Source organism: Danio rerio, chromosome 7 (genome assembly GCF_049306965.1).
Source record: "Danio rerio strain Tuebingen ecotype United States chromosome 7, GRCz12tu, whole genome shotgun sequence".
NCBI classification, from domain to species: Eukaryota; Metazoa; Chordata; class Actinopteri; order Cypriniformes; family Danionidae; genus Danio; species Danio rerio.
In genome coordinates this window covers 70,615,109-70,635,109 of record NC_133182.1, presented here as the reverse complement: position 1 = coordinate 70,635,109, position 20,001 = coordinate 70,615,109, and the positions used below count along the sequence as shown (strand labels likewise).

The 20,001-nt window shown below is 35.5% G+C and overlaps 1 protein-coding gene across 2 annotated transcripts in view; it reads left to right on the top strand.

Moving 5' to 3' along the window:
- The window catches only part of pkd1l2a (polycystic kidney disease 1 like 2a), a 65,794-nt gene that overhangs the window by 23,176 nt on the left and 22,617 nt on the right, over positions 1 to 20,001 (top strand). For both annotated transcript variants that reach the window (XM_017357234.4, XM_073907456.1), the window contains 6 exons: positions 3,201 to 3,617; positions 4,719 to 4,831; positions 14,336 to 14,471; positions 14,960 to 15,140; positions 15,243 to 15,351; positions 17,653 to 17,785. In XM_017357234.4, coding sequence (XP_017212723.2) covers positions 3,201 to 3,617; positions 4,719 to 4,831; positions 14,336 to 14,471; positions 14,960 to 15,140; positions 15,243 to 15,351; positions 17,653 to 17,785 — 1,089 coding nt within the window. The remainder of the gene's footprint in view (positions 1 to 3,200; positions 3,618 to 4,718; positions 4,832 to 14,335; positions 14,472 to 14,959; positions 15,141 to 15,242; positions 15,352 to 17,652; positions 17,786 to 20,001) is intronic.

The following is a 20,001-nucleotide window of genomic DNA, read 5'->3' as shown; positions in this document are numbered from 1 at the left end:
AAAATTAAGAGAGTTGGGGAGTCACGGAAGAAGGAGCTAGGAGGTCGGTTGAGGAGGGGATGGGTAAAATAAGGTGCTGATCAGATTTCAGAAGTTCGAGATTTGGCGTGTTCTGGCACAAATACAGCCCTGACTAAAATAGTAGCTGTTTCTCAATTCCAAGAAGACAGAGAACGGACTTGCGTTCTTGCGGAGACCGGTCTTGCCAAATGTATTAGGAAAAACAAACTCGGGAGACTGATGCGTTATTCCTGATGGTCATGTGACCTTCATATGTTTCTACTAGAAAATTATTTAAACATTACAGCATTCACACAACGATTTATTGCTTTTCCCCTTTTCAAAATATATACTATGCATGAAGACTTTACAAATATACGTTGCACAATATAAATAAAAAAGATTTGAATGTGACTTTCAGCAAATAAACACCCTTAATGCGTATATTCCTTTATTAAAATTCAATGGTGATGTTTATATTCACTGTTTCATTTAGGAAAACTCCTGAGGTAATTAAGTCATATCTCTGAACTTTAATAATAAATCTTTATAAAATGCTGCGCTTCCCACCTCCAGTCGCAATGACTTCTGGGACTTCCTGGGCGAGTTTCAAGAGTTCACACTTGATGAACAGCTGATGATTGATTATAAGCAAGTTTGGCATGCTGTCTGAGAGAGCCCTGAGCTCAAAAGGTCCTTGAGCCCTGGGCTCCCTCCCGTTTGCAGGGCGAGAGGGGAGCCTTGAGCTCAGGTAGATCTCGACAACTCCCCCCTTGATAGGAGCTGATGACTGAATGAATGCTATGAAGAGATATGCTGCAGGATGAGAGATTGACTGTAGTGCTAAATTTAGATTGATCAATTCACTTGTAGTGCATGTTTTTGGAATGTGGGAGGAAACCAGAGAACCTGTGGAAAACCAACGCGAGCACGGGAAGAACATGCAAACTACACACAGAAACGACCACCAGCCTGTTAAAGGACTAGAACCGATGACCTTCTTGCTGTGAGGCAACAGTGCTAACCACTGGGCCACCGTGCCGCCCTATGGAGGGAAAGGTGAAGAGGTAGGGGTGGAAGAGGGGATTCTTCAAATCGAAGATGGCTGTAGTGAGAAACCCTGGCTCTTTATAGTGGGTTAGGAAAGGCCTGATTGGTGGATCATACATGCTAATGCAGAACCAGCTGTGTTCTATCATAATCACGTGCTCCTCTCGAAATGAGTTTATGAATAAACTTCACTTAGTGCTCAAGTCTGCATTGGTGCGTCCTTGATTTCAAGAACACATTCGGGAAGTTTCACGCGTCCTCCGTTCTTGTGGTCTTGAGTATTGAAACTGAACGTTGGCAGTTGATAATGATGTTACACGAGAACACGAGGACACAAGATCGCTGAAGAACGCATATTGAGAAACAGCATGTGTGTGTGGACTGGAGGCTCTTTTGTGAGGCTTTTCGTTTCTTTTTTAACTCTTAAAGCATTATCTGTTGATTAGCTTTAATTTGTTCAAGCTCTGTTAATACTATTGCCCACCTTGTTTTCAATACTACTTTGTTATTGACTCTTTACTTTTTGTTAGTTTGGGATTGGTTTAGTAGAGAGGGTGTGCCATTTTTCATTTGAACCTGTTTTCTCCTGTTTATGTTAGTAAGAGAGTGAAGATATTTTTCTTTGATAAGATTATTTACAGTAGTTCTTCCCTTTTTATCAGTTAGAGAACTTTATGTTTGTTGTTTTGGCTTGAACTTTCTTTTGAAGCTTTCTTGGAACCCTCCCTTAATCATTTAATAAATATTTTGTTAATCTTTTTTGAAGAAACTCCACTAATATTTTGTTGCGTGCATGTGTTTCCCTAGACAGAATTAAGGAAATTTAACAGTATTAGAAGTGGCTCATATGAAAGGCAAAGCCCTCTAGATCAGTGGTCCCCAACCTTTTTATCACCGCGGACCGGTTAACGGTTGTCAATTTGACAACAGACTGGTGTGGGCCGGTGGGTGGGGGGGTTGGGTCTTCACGCAAACACAGCTGCTGCGCTCGTGCATCCAGGTTTATCATGAACAACTCAGTCCGCATGCGCTAGTTGCACTATCGAGGTCTGATTATGTTTCAATCAAGGTTTATATGCATCAAATACATAACATCTGTGCCAAACATTTCAACTGACGATTATATTAACAATAACACAACCGTATAGCCGAATTAAATGTATGCGTTGGCATGTTACAGCCCTAATGAGTATGATTATGTGAAACTCCATATAGAAACATATTGCAATGATTTCGGGTACTTACTTAGCGATGCACGCACACATATATGCACAATCCTTAAATACTCTGCTGATTTGGACTCTATAATACCTGTTTTATAACTTTAACCTATCAACAACCACTACATTCTTCCCGCTCCGTGGTGGATTTTGGCATAGTCCATTTCACGTGAGATGGCGGGGGTGAGTGGAAGAAACCAAGTCGCGGGGGGAATATTTTCTACAGAAATAATTTATGATTTCTTATGTGGCCCGGTACCAATTGTTCCACGGACCGGTACCGGTCCACGGCCCAGTGGTTGGGTACCACTGCTCTAGATCACACTTATTTTACCAAAATAAAACACGATCATGCCTTGACTTTTTTATTAATTAATTAGGACAGTAAGGTCTGACTTTGTTTTGACAAAAGTCATGTCACTTAACACAAATAATGTCCAGTATAGAATATATATTTATATAGAACAGTGGTTCTCAAACTGTGGTTCGTGTACCACTAGTGGTACGCAGGCTTCCTTGTAGTGGTACACGGAGGAATGAAATATGTCATGTACATGCTACACACATTTAAAATTTTATCAAAACTGATGTATATAATATGCCAATATGACATATAGCCTATATTTCTGAGGTAATCTGCCACGTTTTTTAAACTGTGCAGAGTTGTATCTGCTTTACTGGGCCTACTACGTTAATGTATTTCAATACTGCTCATTTTGGTGGTACTTGGAGAGACAACTTTTTTCTGAGGTGGTACTTGATGAAAAAACTTTGAGAACCACTGATATAGAATATGAACAAGTCAAGTTATTATTTGTTGCTCTTACAACTGGGATCAACAACAAAACTTCTGTCAGGCAGTGTATGCTATGCATGAAATCAGGGTGATCAATGAATGAATAAACGCAAATGATCATTCATCTCCTCCAGGAACAAATGTAACCTACAAAGTTCAGCATGGAAGCACAGATCTGGCCTCAGCATCCGCCATCAGAGGAATGGTTCCTGTAAACATCAGCTTTTCTTCAGAAGCTCAGCAGCAGCTCGGCCCAGGCTGCCATCAGCTCACAGTAGTGGCTCTGAATGAGGTGACGGCAGCGGGTCAGTCCAGCGCTCTGGAGCTGTGTTTGCTGGAGCAGCTTGAAGGACTCACTGCAGAGGTCGATCTGGGTCCTGGACTTGAGCAGTGTCCGGTGCGAGTCCTCAATATCAGCGTGTCTCTTTCACGAGGAGCTCCCGCGCGTCTGCAGTTCCTGCTGTCTGGAGACAATCAGTCCTTCTCCGAGACACACCAGATGATGCACGGAGGTCCACAGGTGTTCCTCATCTCAAACACAATACTGACAGGTATTTGATTGCTTATTTTAAAGCGAAAATGATTGGAGAACATTTTTCATACTTGGCGGCTCGGTGGCTCAGTGATTAGCGCTGCCACCTCAAAGTGAAAAGGCAGCTGGTTCAAGTCCTGACTGCGCCAGTTGGCGTTTCTGTGTGGAGTTTGCATGTTCTCCCCATGTTGGCGTAGGTTTTCTCCATGTGCTCCGGTTTTCCCCACATTCCAAAGACATGCGCTATAGGGGAATTGAATAAGCTAGGTTGGCCTCAGTGTATGGGCGTTTCCCAGTAATGGGTTGCAGCTGGAAGGGCATCTGAAGCATAAAACATATGCTGCAATAGCTAGCGGTTCATTCCACTGTGGTGATCTCTGAAATGGAGACTAAACCGAAGGAAAATGAATGGATTTTCATACTTCAAAATGTATTGTTTAATTATAGTTCACCCCAAAATAAAACATTATGTCACCATTTATTCACTCTGGTTTAAAACCAGTTTGTCAGTTGAAAACAAAAGAAGATATTTTGAAAAATGTTGGCTACTGACACCCACTGACTTCCTTAGTATTGTTTCTCTTTTGTTGAAGACAATGGGTGCCAGCATTCACTCATTTTCTTTTCAGCTTAGTCCCTTTATTTATCAGGGGTCGCCACAGCGAAATGAACCACCAACTTACCCAGCATATGTTTTATGCAGTGATTGCTCTTCCAGCTGCAACCCATCACTGGGAAACATACACTCTCGTTCACACACATACACTACGGCCAATTTAGCTTACCCAATTCACTTACAGCACATGTCTTTGGACTGTGGGCAAGCACTCGGAGGAAACTCACGCCAACGTGGAAAGAACATGCAAACTCCACACAGAAATGTTAACTAACCCAGCCCAGACTCGAACTGGTGACCTTCTTGCTGTGAGGTGACAGTGCTAACCACTGAGCCACAGTGTCACCCAAACAATAGGCAAACATGCTCTATTATTAATTATAAATTATCGTTGCATTTTTTTATAGAGACAGTGACTAATAAGTATTTTGTTGTGCATTTAAACATATATTGAAATAAAAGTTATCTCCACAATTTAGTCATTTTTTCTCTCTTCTTATTTAGGAAAAATAAACGTTGTGGTAAAAGCAGAAAACTCCTTCTCAAGCATGAAAGTGGATGGTGGAAACACAACAGTTTGTCGCAGTGAAACAGAAAATCAACATGATGGCAAAACAGTATGTGATCCAGAAACTGTCTATAAACACATACAATACGATATAATAGAAAAGAATACAGCACTATACAATACAACACAAAACAATACAATAAAACACAATACTATACAATACAAATGAGCACAATACAACACAATACAAATCAGCACAATACAGCACAAAACAATACAATACAACACAATACTATACAATACAGCACAATTCAACACAATACAAAACAATACAATACAACACAATACTATACAATACAGCACAAAACAATACAATACAACACAATACTATACAATACAGCACAATTCAACACAATACAAAACAATACAATACAACACAATACTATACAATACAGCACAAAACAATACAATACAACACAATACTATACAATACAGCACAATTCAACACAATACAAAACAATACAATACAACACAATACTATACAATACAGCACAATTCAACACAATACAAAACAATACAATACAACACAATACAATACAAAACAAACAATACAACACAATACATAAAAACACAATACAATAAAACACAATACAACACAACACAACACAGCACAATACAACACAATGCAATATAGCATTATACAATACAATACATTGTGTTGTATTGTATTGTGTTGTGTTGTGTTTTACTGTATTGTATTGTATTGTGCTTTATTGTGTTTGTTGTATTGTATTGTATTTTATTGCGTTGGATTGTGCTGTATTGTATTTTGTTGTGTTGTATTGTGTTTTGTATTGTAATGTGCTGTATTGTATTGTGTTGTGTTGTATTGTATTGTGTTGAATTCTATTGTATTTTATTTTATTGTATTGTGTTGTGTTGTATTGTGTTGTATTGTGCTGTATTGTATTGTGTTGTATTGTATTGTATTTTATTGCGTTGGATTGTGCTGTATTGCATTGTGTTGTGTTGTATTGTGTTTTGTTGTGTTGTGTAGAGTTGTGTTGTATTGTGCTGGTATTGTATTGTATTGTGATTTGTTGTGTTGTGTTGTATTGTGCTGGTATTGTATTGTAATGTGCTGTATTGTATTGTGTTGTGTTGTATTGTGTTTTATTGCGCTGTATTGTAATGTGCTGTATTGTACTGTGGTGTGTTGTATTGTGTTGTTTTGTGTTTTGTTGTGTTGTATTGCGCTATATTGTATTGTGCTGTATTGTGTTGTGTTGTATTGTATTGTATTGTGTTGTGTTGTTGCATTGTGTTGTATTGTATTGTGTTGTGTTGTATTGTCTTGTGCTGTATTGTGTTGTGTTATGTTGTGATGTATTGTGTTGTTGTGTTGTATTGTATTGTATTGTGTTGTGTTGTGCTGTATTGTATTGTGTTGTATTGTGTTGTGTTGTGATGTATTGTGTTGTTGTGTTGCGTTGTATTGTGTTGTGCTGTATTGTATTGTGTTGTATTGTGTTGTGTTGTGATGTATTGTGTTGTGTTGTATTGTGTTGTATTGTTTTGTGTTGTGATGTATTGTGTTGTTGTATTGTATTGTGTTGTGCTGTATTGTATTGTGTTGTATTGTATTGTGTTGTGTTGTATTGTGTTATGCTGTATTGTGTTGTGTTGTGTTGTATTGTGTTGTATTGTGTTGTGCTGTATTGTATTGTGTTGTGTTGTGTTGTGTTGTATTGTATTGTGTTGTATTTTATTGAGTTGTGTTGTGTTGTATTGTGTTGTGTTGTGTTATATTGTATTGTGTTGTGTTGTATTGTTTTGTGTTGTGTTGTATTATATTGTATTGTGTTGTATTGTATTGTGTTGTGTTGTATTGTGTTGTATTGTATTGTGTTGTATTGTGTTGTGATGTATTGTGTTGTTGTATTGTGTTGTGCTGTATTGTGTTGTGTTGTATTGTGTTGTGCTGTATTGTATTGTGTTGTGTTGTATTGTATTGTGTTGTGTTGTATTGTGTTGTGTTGTGTTGTATTGTGTTGTGTTGTATTGTGTTGTTGCATTGTGTTGTGTTGCATTGTATTGCATTGTGCTGTATAATATTGTGTTGTGTTGTATTGTGATATATTGTATTGTGTTTTGTTGTGTTGCGTTGTGTTGCGTTGTGTTGTATGGTATTGTATTGTATTGTATTGTGCTCTATTGTATTGTGTTGTGTTGTATTGTACTGTATTGTGCTGTATTGTATTGTGTTGTATTGTGTTGTATTGTATTGTATTGTGTTGTGTTGTGTTGTATTGTACTGTATTGTGTTGTATTGTATTGTGTTGTGTTGTGTTGTATTGTGTTGCATTGTATTGTATTGTGTTGAATTGTCTTGTGCTGTATTGTATTGTGTTGTTTTGTAATGTGTTGTGTTGTGTTGTATTGTATTGTACTGTATTGTGTTGTGTTGTATTGTATTGTATTGTCTTGTGTTGTGTTGTGTTGTGTTGTATTGTGTTGCATTGTATTGTATTGTGTTGAATTGTCTTGTGCTGTATTGTATTGTGTTGTTTTGTAATGTGTTGTATTGTGTTGTGTTGTATTGTATTGTGCTATATTGTATTGTCTTGTATTGTATTGTGTTTTGTTGTATTGTATTGTGCTGTATTGCATTGTGTTGTGTTGTTTTGTAATGTGTTGTATTGTGTTGTGTTGTGTTGTATTGTATTGTGTTTTGTTGTATTGTATTTTATTGTATTGTGTTGTATTGTGTTTTGTTGTGTTGTTGCACTGTGTTGTGTTGTATTGTGTTGTGTTGTATTGTATTGTGCTGTATTGTATTGATTGTGCTGTATTGTATTGTGTTGTGTTGTTATGCGTACAGCACAATACAATACAATAGAATAGAATAGAATACAATACAATACAATAAAACTCAATAAAACACAATACGAAACAATACAACACCACATATTACAATACAAAACAGCACAATACAATGCAAACAATACAATACAACACAATACAATACACCACAATACAATACAACACAACACAAAACGATACAACACAATACAATACAACACAAAACAACACAGTACAACACAACACAATGCAGCACAATACAATACAACACAATATAATACAACACAAAACAACACAATACAATACAGCACAATACAATACAACACAATACAATACAGTACAATACAACATAATATAATACAACACAATACAATACAGCACAACACAATTCAACACAATACAATACAACGCAACACAATACAATACGATACAATACAACACAATACAGTACAATACAATACATAACAAAACAACACAATATAGTACAACACAATACAAGACAATACAACACAATACATTACAGCACAATACAATACAATACAGCACAACACAATTCAACACAACACCATACAATACAGTACAATACAATACATTATAATACAATACATTACAATATAGTACAACACAATAAATTACAGCACAATACAATACAACACAATACAGCACAATAGAGTACAGCACAATACAATACAACACAATACATTACAATATAATTCAATACACTACAGCGCAATACAGTACAATGCAACACAATACAACACAATACAACACAACAAATTACAACACAATACAATACAGCACAAAACAATGCAACACCATACAGCACAATACAATACAATGCAACACAGCACTAAACAATACAATACAGCACAATACAGTACAATACAATACAATACAAGACAAAACAATACAACACAACATAATACAATACAATACAATACTACACAATACAATACAATACCAGCACAAAACAATACAATACAATATAATACAGCACAATACAATACAATGCAACACAATACAATACAGCACAATACAATACAGCACAATACAATACAGCACAATACAATAAAATACAATACAACACAATACAATACAGCACAATACAATACAACACAATACGATAAAATACAATACAACACAATACAAAACAATACAACACAAAACAATACAGTACAATACAATACAATACAGCACAATACAATACAACACAATACAGCACAATACAATGCAACACAATACAATACAGCACAATACATCACAATAAAGTACTATACAATACAGCACAATACAATACACAACAATAAAATAAAATACAGTATTTTACAACACAATACAATACAATACAATAAAACACAATACGATACAATACAGTACAATACAATACAAAACGATACAATACAACACATTACAATACAACACAATGCAATACAGCACAAGGCAACACAACACAACACAACACATTATAGCACAATCCAATACAATACAATACAGTACAACACAATACAATACAACACGACACGACAGGACACAACACGACACAATACTATACAGCACAATGCAATACAATACAATACAATACCAGCACAACACAACAAAGCACAATACAATACAACACAAAATGATACAATACAACATAATACAATACAGCACAATACAACACAATGCAACGTAACACAACACAGTACAGCATAATACATTATAATACAGCACAATACAACACAATACAACAGAACACAACACAGCACAATACAATACAATTCAGTACAACACAACACAATACAGTACAACACAATACAATACAACACAACACAATACAGCACAATACAATAAAATACAGCACAATACACTACAACACAATACAATAAAATACAATACAGCACAATACAATACAATACAATACAATACAACACAAAACAACACATTACAATACAATACAGCACAATACAATACAACACAAAATATTTTAATACAATACAATACAGCGCAATACAGTACAATACAATACAGCACAATACGGTACAATACAATACCCCACAATGCAATACAATACAACACAATACAATACAATACAATACAATACAGTATAATACAATACAATACAATACAATACAATTTAATACAACACAATACAACACAGCACAATACAAAACAACACAATATAATACAATACAATACAAAATGATACAATACAACACATTAAAAAACAATACAGTACATTACAACACAACACAACACAATTCAACACAGCACAATACAATACAATACAATACAACACAAAACAATACATTACAACACAATACAATACAGCACAATACAACACAATACAATGCAGCACAATACAGTACAACACAATACAATACAGCACAATACAACACAATACAATGCAGCACAATACAATACGATACGATACAATACAACACAATCCAGTACAATACAATACATTAAAACACAATACAATACAGTACAATACATCACAACACAATATATTACAGCACAATACAATACAACACAACACAACACAATACAGTACAATACAACACAATATAGTACGACACAATACAAGACAATACAACACAAAACAACGCAATGTAATACAATACATCACAACACAATACAGTAAAAAACAATACAGCAAAATACAATACAACACATTACAATACAGCACAATACAATACAATACAACACAATACAATACAACACATTAAAAAACAATACAGTACAATACAACACAACACAACACAACACAATACAATACAACACAACACAATACAACACAATACAGCACAATACAACACAATACAATGCAGCACAATACAATACGATACAATACATTAAAACACAATACAGTACAGTACAATACAACACAACACAAAACAACACAATACAATACAACAAAACACAATACAATACATCACAACACAATTTATTACAGCACAATACAATACAATACAACACAATACAATATAGTACGACACAATAAAAGACAATACAACACAATACAACACAATGTAATACAATACATCACAACACAATACAGTAAAATACAATACTATACAAAACAACACATTACAATACAACACAATACAATACAATACAAAATGATACATTACAACACAATACAATACAATACAGCACAATACAATTTAATACAGCACAATTCAAAACAACACAATACAATAAAATAAAATACAATACAATACAGCACAATACAACACAATAAAATACAACTCTATACAATAGAATACAACACAATACAACACAGCACTAAACAATACAATACAATATAATACAATACAATACAATACAGCCCATTACAATACGGCACAATACCCCACAATGCAATACAATACAACACAACACAAAACAATACTACACAATATAATACAATACAATACAAAACAGCACTTTACAATACAACACAATATGATACAGCACAATACAATACAACACAATACAACTCAAAACGATACAATACCACACATTACAATACAATACAACACAATACAGTACAATACATCACAACACAATTTATTACAGCACAATACAATACAATACAATACAGCACAATACAATACAACACAATTCAAAACAACACAATACAATACAATAAAATACAGTACAGCACAATACAATACAGCACATTACAATTCAAAACAATACAGCACAATACAATACATTACAGCACAATACAACACAATACAGTTTAATACAATACAACACAATACAGTTTAATACAATACAACACAGAAAATACAATACTATACAGCACAATACAACACAATACAATACAACACAATACAGTATAATACAATACAACACAATAAAATACAATACATTACAGCACAATACAACACAATACAGTTTAATACAATACAACACAATACAGTTTAATACAATACAACACAGAAAATACAATACTATACAGCACAATACAATACAACACAATACAGTACAACACAATAAAATACAATACATTACAGCACAATACAACACAATACAGTTTAATACAACACAAAAAATACAATACAATACAGCACAATACAATACAATACAATACAATTTTATGTATATACCACAGTTTGAAAACAACCGAAGTTGAGCAAATGCTTTACACAACACTGTACAGAACAAAATCAATTTAGAACAGACAACAGCAATGACATAATAGTAAAACAATAAAACAGGCAGTAAACATAGGCAAATTTCATAAAACATAACCATGAAACAATAAATCAAGTAACATTAAATGACATTGAAAATAAATAGGTCTTAAGAGAAGTCCTAGGGTCTGTTTACGCCTGGTCACTTTTTTTTCAGATCGATTAACTGTCAGATTTTTTTTATTTATTTGGTTTTATTGACATTTGGCCACAAAAATGCATCTCCGCTAAATGGATATAAATCCAATCTATAAATCCCACACTATGTGTATACTAGGGGTTGCACAGACTGGTCGACTTTAATGCTCTACTGTCGACTAGTCGCGCTGAGCAGATCACATGGTTTAAACCACATGGTGTTAAGCGCTTTGTTATTAAATAACAACATGAATCTATGTGCTAACAATTTATGCATTACTTCTGCACTAAAATATTCGTTATTGTTAGATTTTTACTAGAACGTGCAATGTGATGACTGCATTTATTTAGCAGTAAAATTAGACCGGGTGCTAATGTTGAATTATTAACGAAATGAAAGTGTTGACTACTGCGTTTGTTTTGTCACTGGTAGTGCTGCATTGTTTTTGTGTTATGAGACGTTAAACAGCATGTCTATATATTCCCTGCAAATAATTAGTAAATTGTGGCATGTTGCAAAAAATTTGCATCTTGAGTAATATTGACGTCATCAGTGACTAATCAACGTCGACTTTGAAAATCTTCCGAAAATTCAACCTCTAATGTAAACTTAACTAGGTTACATTAAATAAAGTGTCAAATACACCTAATTTTATTTAAAGGTGCAGTATATAAGACTGACGCCCAATGGTAGAACTAGGTATTGCAGTTCAAATTTAAAACACTTTTGACACCAACAGCAGCAAGCATGCCTGTACTACACTAAAACTACTTACAATGACACATGATAAAAGGAATCTTTTTTATGTTAATTGAAATTTGTTTTATTGTTATGGACTTCTTTTCTTTTTATTTCTAATTTAGAAATGGTTTATATTTCACCTAAAAATAATATAAGCTAATTTTAAATCAATGTTAGAACTCTGACTTAGTGCGAACCAACAAATGTCAGTCACTCAGCATGTACTTTTAATAAAGTTAAAGAGATTTAGTTAGATTCTAAGCTATATAATTTCGTTAAAGTCCAGTGCACTTTTCTGTGCTTCTGAATGGCTCTATTTCAATGTTTTGTTTATGTTGCGTACGGTGCAGACAGTCAAATTGCTTGTTGCTGAAATATTCAGGTGTTGTTATGACACAGTGTTACAAAATCTGCTGCTCAGCTAATGCTTCTTTTGTAATATATGATACGCGCTGGATCCATATTTGGCTGAGTCTTCTGTAATGCGAAGCAGACGCTGACAAGAAAGAGCGGATCCAAATGCAGGGTTTATTATGCAGAGAATGGTCATGCAAGCAATGGTCAACACAGGAGCAAACAGATGTAAACGAGCAATCCAGATTCGCGGTCAATACACAGGCGAATGGTCAAAAGGCAGGCAGCAGACAACATAAACAAACAAACAAGGCGAGGGTCAAAAACACGGCAAAGCTAGGCTAGGAAAACCATTGTATTGTTCACAAAAGCAGTATAACAAGACTCAGCAAAGAGAGTGTATATGCAGTTAAAGTCAGAATTATTAGCCCCCCTAAATCATTGGCCCCCCTGTTTATTTTTTTCCTCAATTTCTGTTAAACTAAGAGAAGATTTCTTCGACACATTTTCTAATCATAATAGTTTTAATAACTCATCTCCAATAACTGATTTGTTTTATCTTCCCCATGATGACAGTAAATAATATTTTACAAAAAATTTTTAAGACACTTCTATACAGCTTAAAGGGACATTTAGAGGCTAATTAGGTTACCTAGGCAGGTTAGGGTAATTAGGCAAGATATTGTATAATGATGGTTTGTTCTGAAAACTCTTTTAGCTTAAAGGGGCTAATAATTTTGTCCTCAAAATGGTGTTTAAAAATTTTAAAACTGCTTTTATTGTTGCCGAAATAAAACAAATAAGACCTTCTCCAGAAGAAAAAAAATATTATCAGACATACTCTGAAAATTTCTTTGCTCTGTTAAACATAATTTGGGAACTATTGAAAAAAGTAAAAACATCTAAGGGGAAAAATAATTCTGACTTCAACTGTATATACAGTATGTGTGTGTAATAAGTCCATGAGCAGCATCAGCTGTGAGAGTGTAATCAATGGAGATTTGAAGCAGGTGTGTGTGTGTTGCATGACTGGAACTTGTAGTCAATACACCAGCAGATTTACAGTCCATTTGAGATCTGCACAAGCCGGATCGCTGGTGACCGTGACAATATTTATGAACAGTATATGTGAAGCTATAGCAATATTATTATAGCATGATTGGTCCATTATTCCTAGCCACATAGACTTCTATTGTAAGTGCATTACTGTACACATACACATTTTATTTGACTTTACAAACAGATGGTATTATAATTCATGCATGATGCCACAAATGCTGTCAAGAGAAATGTTCTGGATTCAGTGCGTCACATACACACATGTAATTCACATTTAGACATTTGATTTCCACAGACTGATGAGCATGAGAGAGAAGCCAGAGCCAGTCATGTGCAGATCATTGCAGATCCAGAAGTCTCAGTAATCGGCACTACAAGCATCAAGCTCTATGTTAAAGGGCTGAAAGATGACAACGCTGTTTGGAAATGCAGTAAGTACCAATATTCCATTTGCTTCAGCTTAATCCCTTTATTCATCAAGGGTCGCCACAGCGGAATGATCCGTCAACTTATCCAGCTTATATGTTTTGCACAGTGGATGCCCTTCCAGATGCAACACAGTACTGGGAAACATCATACACACTCATTCACACACACATACACTACGGACGATTTAGTTTATTCAATTCACCTATAGCACATGTCTTTGGACTGTTGGGGAAATCAGAGCACCAGGAGGAAACCCACATGAACACGGGGAGAACATGCAAACTCCAAACAGATATGCCAACTGACCTAGATGGGACTCGAAACAGGGACGTTCTAGCTGTGAGGTGTCAGTGCTAGCCACTGAGCCACTGTGTTGCCCCGCTAACCACTGTTAACATGCTAAATAGCAAACCAGTTGAATTGTTCGGTTTAACATTCCTGAAAGCCCATAAGAAATGTTTGATTATTTTCTTTCCCTTTTCTTTTGTAGCCGAGTCTTGCCGCTGCTCTGAAGATGTGATACGAAGTGAAATTGAGATATCCGAAGCTTGTCTTCCACCAGTATACGCATTCTCTGTGTATACTGTATCGACCAATGCAAATGGGTTTGCACAAACTGGAATGAAATGCATCACGGTCATTCCTGGGGATAATCTGAGGCTGTCTATAGCGTAGGAATCAAACCGACTGTCATTATTCAATCTATGATTACATTTGCTGTCATTTGAAAGTAGCCTACTTTGAAACCAGTGCATACTCTTCTCTCGATGTAGATGTTCAAACTGCGACCCAGTCAACGTGGATGAGAGTGTGACACTACAGGCGCAGTGTGAAGGATGTCAGAAAATTGTTTGGTACATTGAAAGCACAGAAGAGTTTAATGTAAGTGGTTTTTATGTTGGGTTTTGATCCGCCAGTTATTAAACCTGTAGCTACCTTTAGCATTTTTTCAAAACGATTTCTTAAAAGAATCATGTAATATTATATGTTATCCCTTGTGAGGTTATTTCTAAAAAAAAAAAGTGCATATTTAAGATGTACATACAGTTAAAGTCAGAATTATTAGCCCCCTTTGGTTTTTTATTTTCTTTTCTTTTTTTAAATATTTCCCAAATAGTGTTTAACAGAGCAAGGAAATTTTCACAGTATGTCTGATGATAATATTTTTTCTTCTGGAGAAAGTCTTATTTATTTTATTTTGGCTAGAGTAAGAGCAGTTCTTAATTTTTTAAAACCATTTTATGGTCAATAATATTGGCCCCTTTAAGCTAATTTTATTTCCGATAGTCTACAGCAGGGGTGGCCAACCCTGTTCCTGTAGAGCCACCGTCCTGCAGATTTCAGTTGCAACCCATATCAAACACACCTGCCTGTAATTATCACGTGGTGTTCAGGTCCTAATTAATTGGTTCAGGTGTGTTTGATATGGGTAGCAACTGAAATCTGCAGGAAGGTGGCTCTCCAGGAACAGGGTTGGCCACCCCTGGTCTACAGAATAAACCACATTATACAATAACTTGCCTAATTACCCTAACCTGCCTAGTTAAGCCTTTAAATGTCACTTTAAGCTGTATACAAGTGTCTTAAAAATATATAATAAAATATTATTTACTGTCATCATGGCAAAGATAAAATAAATCAGTTATTAGAAATGAGTTACTCAAACTATTATGTTTAAAAATGTCTTGAAAAAATCTCTCTGTTAAACTGAAATTGGGGGAAAAAACAGGGGGCTAATAATTCATGGGGGCTAATAATTCTGACTTCAGCTGTACGTAATCCAGTGTGAACTGAATGTAATGCTCTTTATGGCATGTTCATTGGAATTCTGTGCACTTAACTGCACATTTATTGGAATTTAGGCATAACATATAAGCTCAATAGTTTTTGTTATTTCTATTTAATGCAACTAGTTGAACCTGGTCCACTTAAGTAGACCAAAATAATTTCTATTGTCTTTGAAACATGGTAAAATACTTTAAATACATAAATAGCATTTATGGTCAAATAAAATATACATCAGAAAAATATATATGTATATACACTCACCGGCCACTTTATTAGGTACAAGGCAGGATGGATCCATGCTTTCATGTTGTGGATGCCAAATTCTGACCCTACCATCTGAAGATCGCTGCAGAAATTGAGACTCATCAGACCAGGCAACGTTTTTCCAATCTTCTATTGTCCAATTTTGGTGAGCCTGTGTGAATTGTAGCCTCAGTTTCCTGTTCTAAGCTGACAGGAGTGGCACCCGGTGTGATCTTCTGCTGCTGTAGCCCATCTGCCTCGAGGTTGGATGTGTTGTGCGTTCAGAGATGCTTATCTGCAGACCTCGGTTGTAATGAGTGGTTTCAGTTATTGTTGCCTTTCTATCAGCTCCAGTCTGGCCATTCTCCTCTGATCTCCAGCATCAACAAGGCATTTGTGCTCACAGAACTGCAGCTCACTAGATATTTTCTCTTTTGTCAGATCATTCTCTGTAAAGTAGAGATGGTTACACGTGAAAAGCCCAGTAGATCAGCAGTTTCTGAAATACTCAGACCAGCCCGTCTGGCACCAACAACCATGCCACATTCACAGTCACTTAAATCAACTTTCTTCCCCATTCTGATGTTCAGTTTGAACTGCAGCAGATCGTCTTGACCATGTCTACATGCATCTATGCATTGAGTTGCTGCCATGTGATTGGCTGAATAGAAATTTGCGTTAACGAGCAGTAGGACAGGTGTACCTAATAAAGTGGCCGGTGAGTGTGTGTGTGTATATACAGTCAAGGCCGAAATTATTCATTCCCCAGGCAAATTCTAACCTAAAGCTTTTGTTCAAATGTAATAAAATGTTTTTTTGGACATCGTCTTCTTATTTTTTGGGAGAAGCCTGGGTCATTAGCGATCAAAAAAAACTTGCTGGTTGAACACAATTAACTTTAAGTCAGAATTTGACAGAGGTACGATTAAATACAGGCCTGACTGTATAAATGTATATGTTTGTACTAAAAGTGTGTAAAAAGACTTTGGAATACACTTATAAATTATTTAACCTTTAATTCATTAACATTAGGCTATATTACAAGTGAATTCGACACAATGCATCGACCTCTCCTTCCCAATGGACACACCTCAGACTTTTTAAACATGAAAACATTATTAAAATATAATCTAACACTTGACTCTCTCACAGGGTACACTAGGCCAATGTAACTCGGAGATGCTGAAAAAGCCATTGACACAAATGAAAGAGGACAGCAGCTCCTTCACCATAGAGAGTAAGACACTGCGAGAGGCGAAGCAGGATATCATAGTGGTGGTTTATGGTAAGATTTGCTTTATTAGTTACTTTTCCACATTCTAAAGTAGAGTAAACATACAGGGATGTGCTGAAAAATTATAATATTGAGGGAAAGTTTATTTATTTTAATAATTTGTTTCAAAAAGTACTGAGAACATAATCCTATGATACACCTTTCAGAAGGCCAACATGCGTTTAAGATTCTTTGCTTTTTTTTTATTGTTTACATGAAATATTCTAATTTTGTGAAATACTGCATTTTTTTTTATTTTTAATCCATAATCATTTAAATGAAAACAAATGAATACTTGAAATATTTTACTTTGTGTTGTTACGTCCCTGATGTTCAGTGTCTAGGAGTGGGAGTAACAGTGAAAAAGTTTTAAAAATGTTAACTCAAGTTAAATAATTTATTAACAAATGTAAAATAGTAAAACTGGAAAGCAAACATAGACTTCAGGAGTGGGAAAGGCCAAAACCACAAACAAAAGTACACTCTAGCTAGTTAGGGAGTAAAACTGTCTAAACTGACAAAGTAAAATTAAATCAACAACAGATACGTACACTAACTCCCTAACTAAACATAAACAAGAGAAAAAGGGTTTAAGAAATAAAATGGCTCCCACCTCCCGAAGGCTTCCAAACACAAAGTTAATTTTCAAAAGCAGAGTTCAAGTGGCTTCATAAGCTTTTACAACAGATTTTAACTTCAACAAGTTAAATAATCACCAATAATCTTTCTCAATCAAACAACCAGGCAGGAGAGAGACCACACTCTGGAAGCAAGCTTCAATGTGGCCTGCAACTGGCAGGCTTTTAAGCTTGCCGGGCAACGAGTAGCAGGTGCAATCAATCAACTTCCTCTCCTCCACACCTAGCTGAGAAACAGGTTGCAGGAACGTAGAGGGGGAGAGGGAGAGAGAGAGAGAGAGAGAGAGAGAGAAACCAAACACAATAATACATTCAAAACACCATGGAATGTAACAGTGTGTAGTGAACTAATATCACACACAAGTTTTACCTTTTAAAACAAATTATTGAAATAAATGGACTTTCCATTTTTCTGGAAATTTCGATATTTCCCTCAATATTCAAATTTTTTGGCACATACCGGTAGAGTGGTGCAAAAAAAATTGCTCAAACATGAATTATATTTAAAATCCTATGCATTTTTTAAGGTTCATGAAACCCCAGAGTACTTTTTTTTTTAGATTTTAACAGATTTGTATGTGTTGACCATCAGTTAAGACAATGTTAGCCCCTGTTAGCTTTAATTGTCGAGAAAACTGAATAATTTTAAGCTTTTTGTCAGTTAATTTCATCCTCCGGATTTAAAATGATTTTTGGGGCGGGATCAAAATCGGCAATGTGGCGCAAAACTGCAAAGATGACACGTCGGTTTCTCATTATTATTCATATCTGAGTTTTCTTATCCTATGAGAAGAGCCGGCTTCTTAATTATTCATGACTGCGCGTACCTTCCGAAGGCAAGGCAGACCTGCCAGTGCCAAGCTGTGAGATCCTACCTGGATGACTGGGTGAAACCGTGTCCACGGGCCCATGGCACACAGTATTTAGCCGTTCATGAAGGGTCGAATGTGTTTGTTTCGATGATCGACGGAATTTGTTGCATATTTTTCCCCGTGATGCTGTCAGGGCCGACATAGCAAAGCTGTTTGTGTGCAGCAAGTTTTTTTGTCAGGAGCAGTACGAGAATTGGAGAATGGCGGACGTTGTCTTTTATCAGGAGTTCACATTTAGACTGAGTCTGCATTCAGACCTGGGGATTGAGGGAAAAGACTTTATTTATAGTGTTTATATAAACACGATTATCTTTATAATTGTTTAAATTGTGGTTATGTGTATATTAAATTATGAATAACAAATGTCGAGGACATTAAATTACTGTTTATTTCTTTGCATTTTAACTTTGTAAACTATAAAATCATGCGTCTCCTCACGGTTTGTGTTTCATTTTGTGAGCTAACTGACAACAGTTGTTCACTCTCCTCCTTCTCCCCTGCTCTGCTGTCCACACCCACTCCTGCCTCTGATCGTGGAGGTCCACGCCCATTATGATACATTTTTTGAACACAATTCTGAGGTAGACTTGACCCGAAAGTGGGGGGTGTCATGGCCATTTAAATTGCAACATGCAGAATTAACAAATATTGCACAAGTTCACCCTCTTAGATCTAATCTGAATTGATGAATAGTAAGCATATTTTGGCTTGCTGTCTC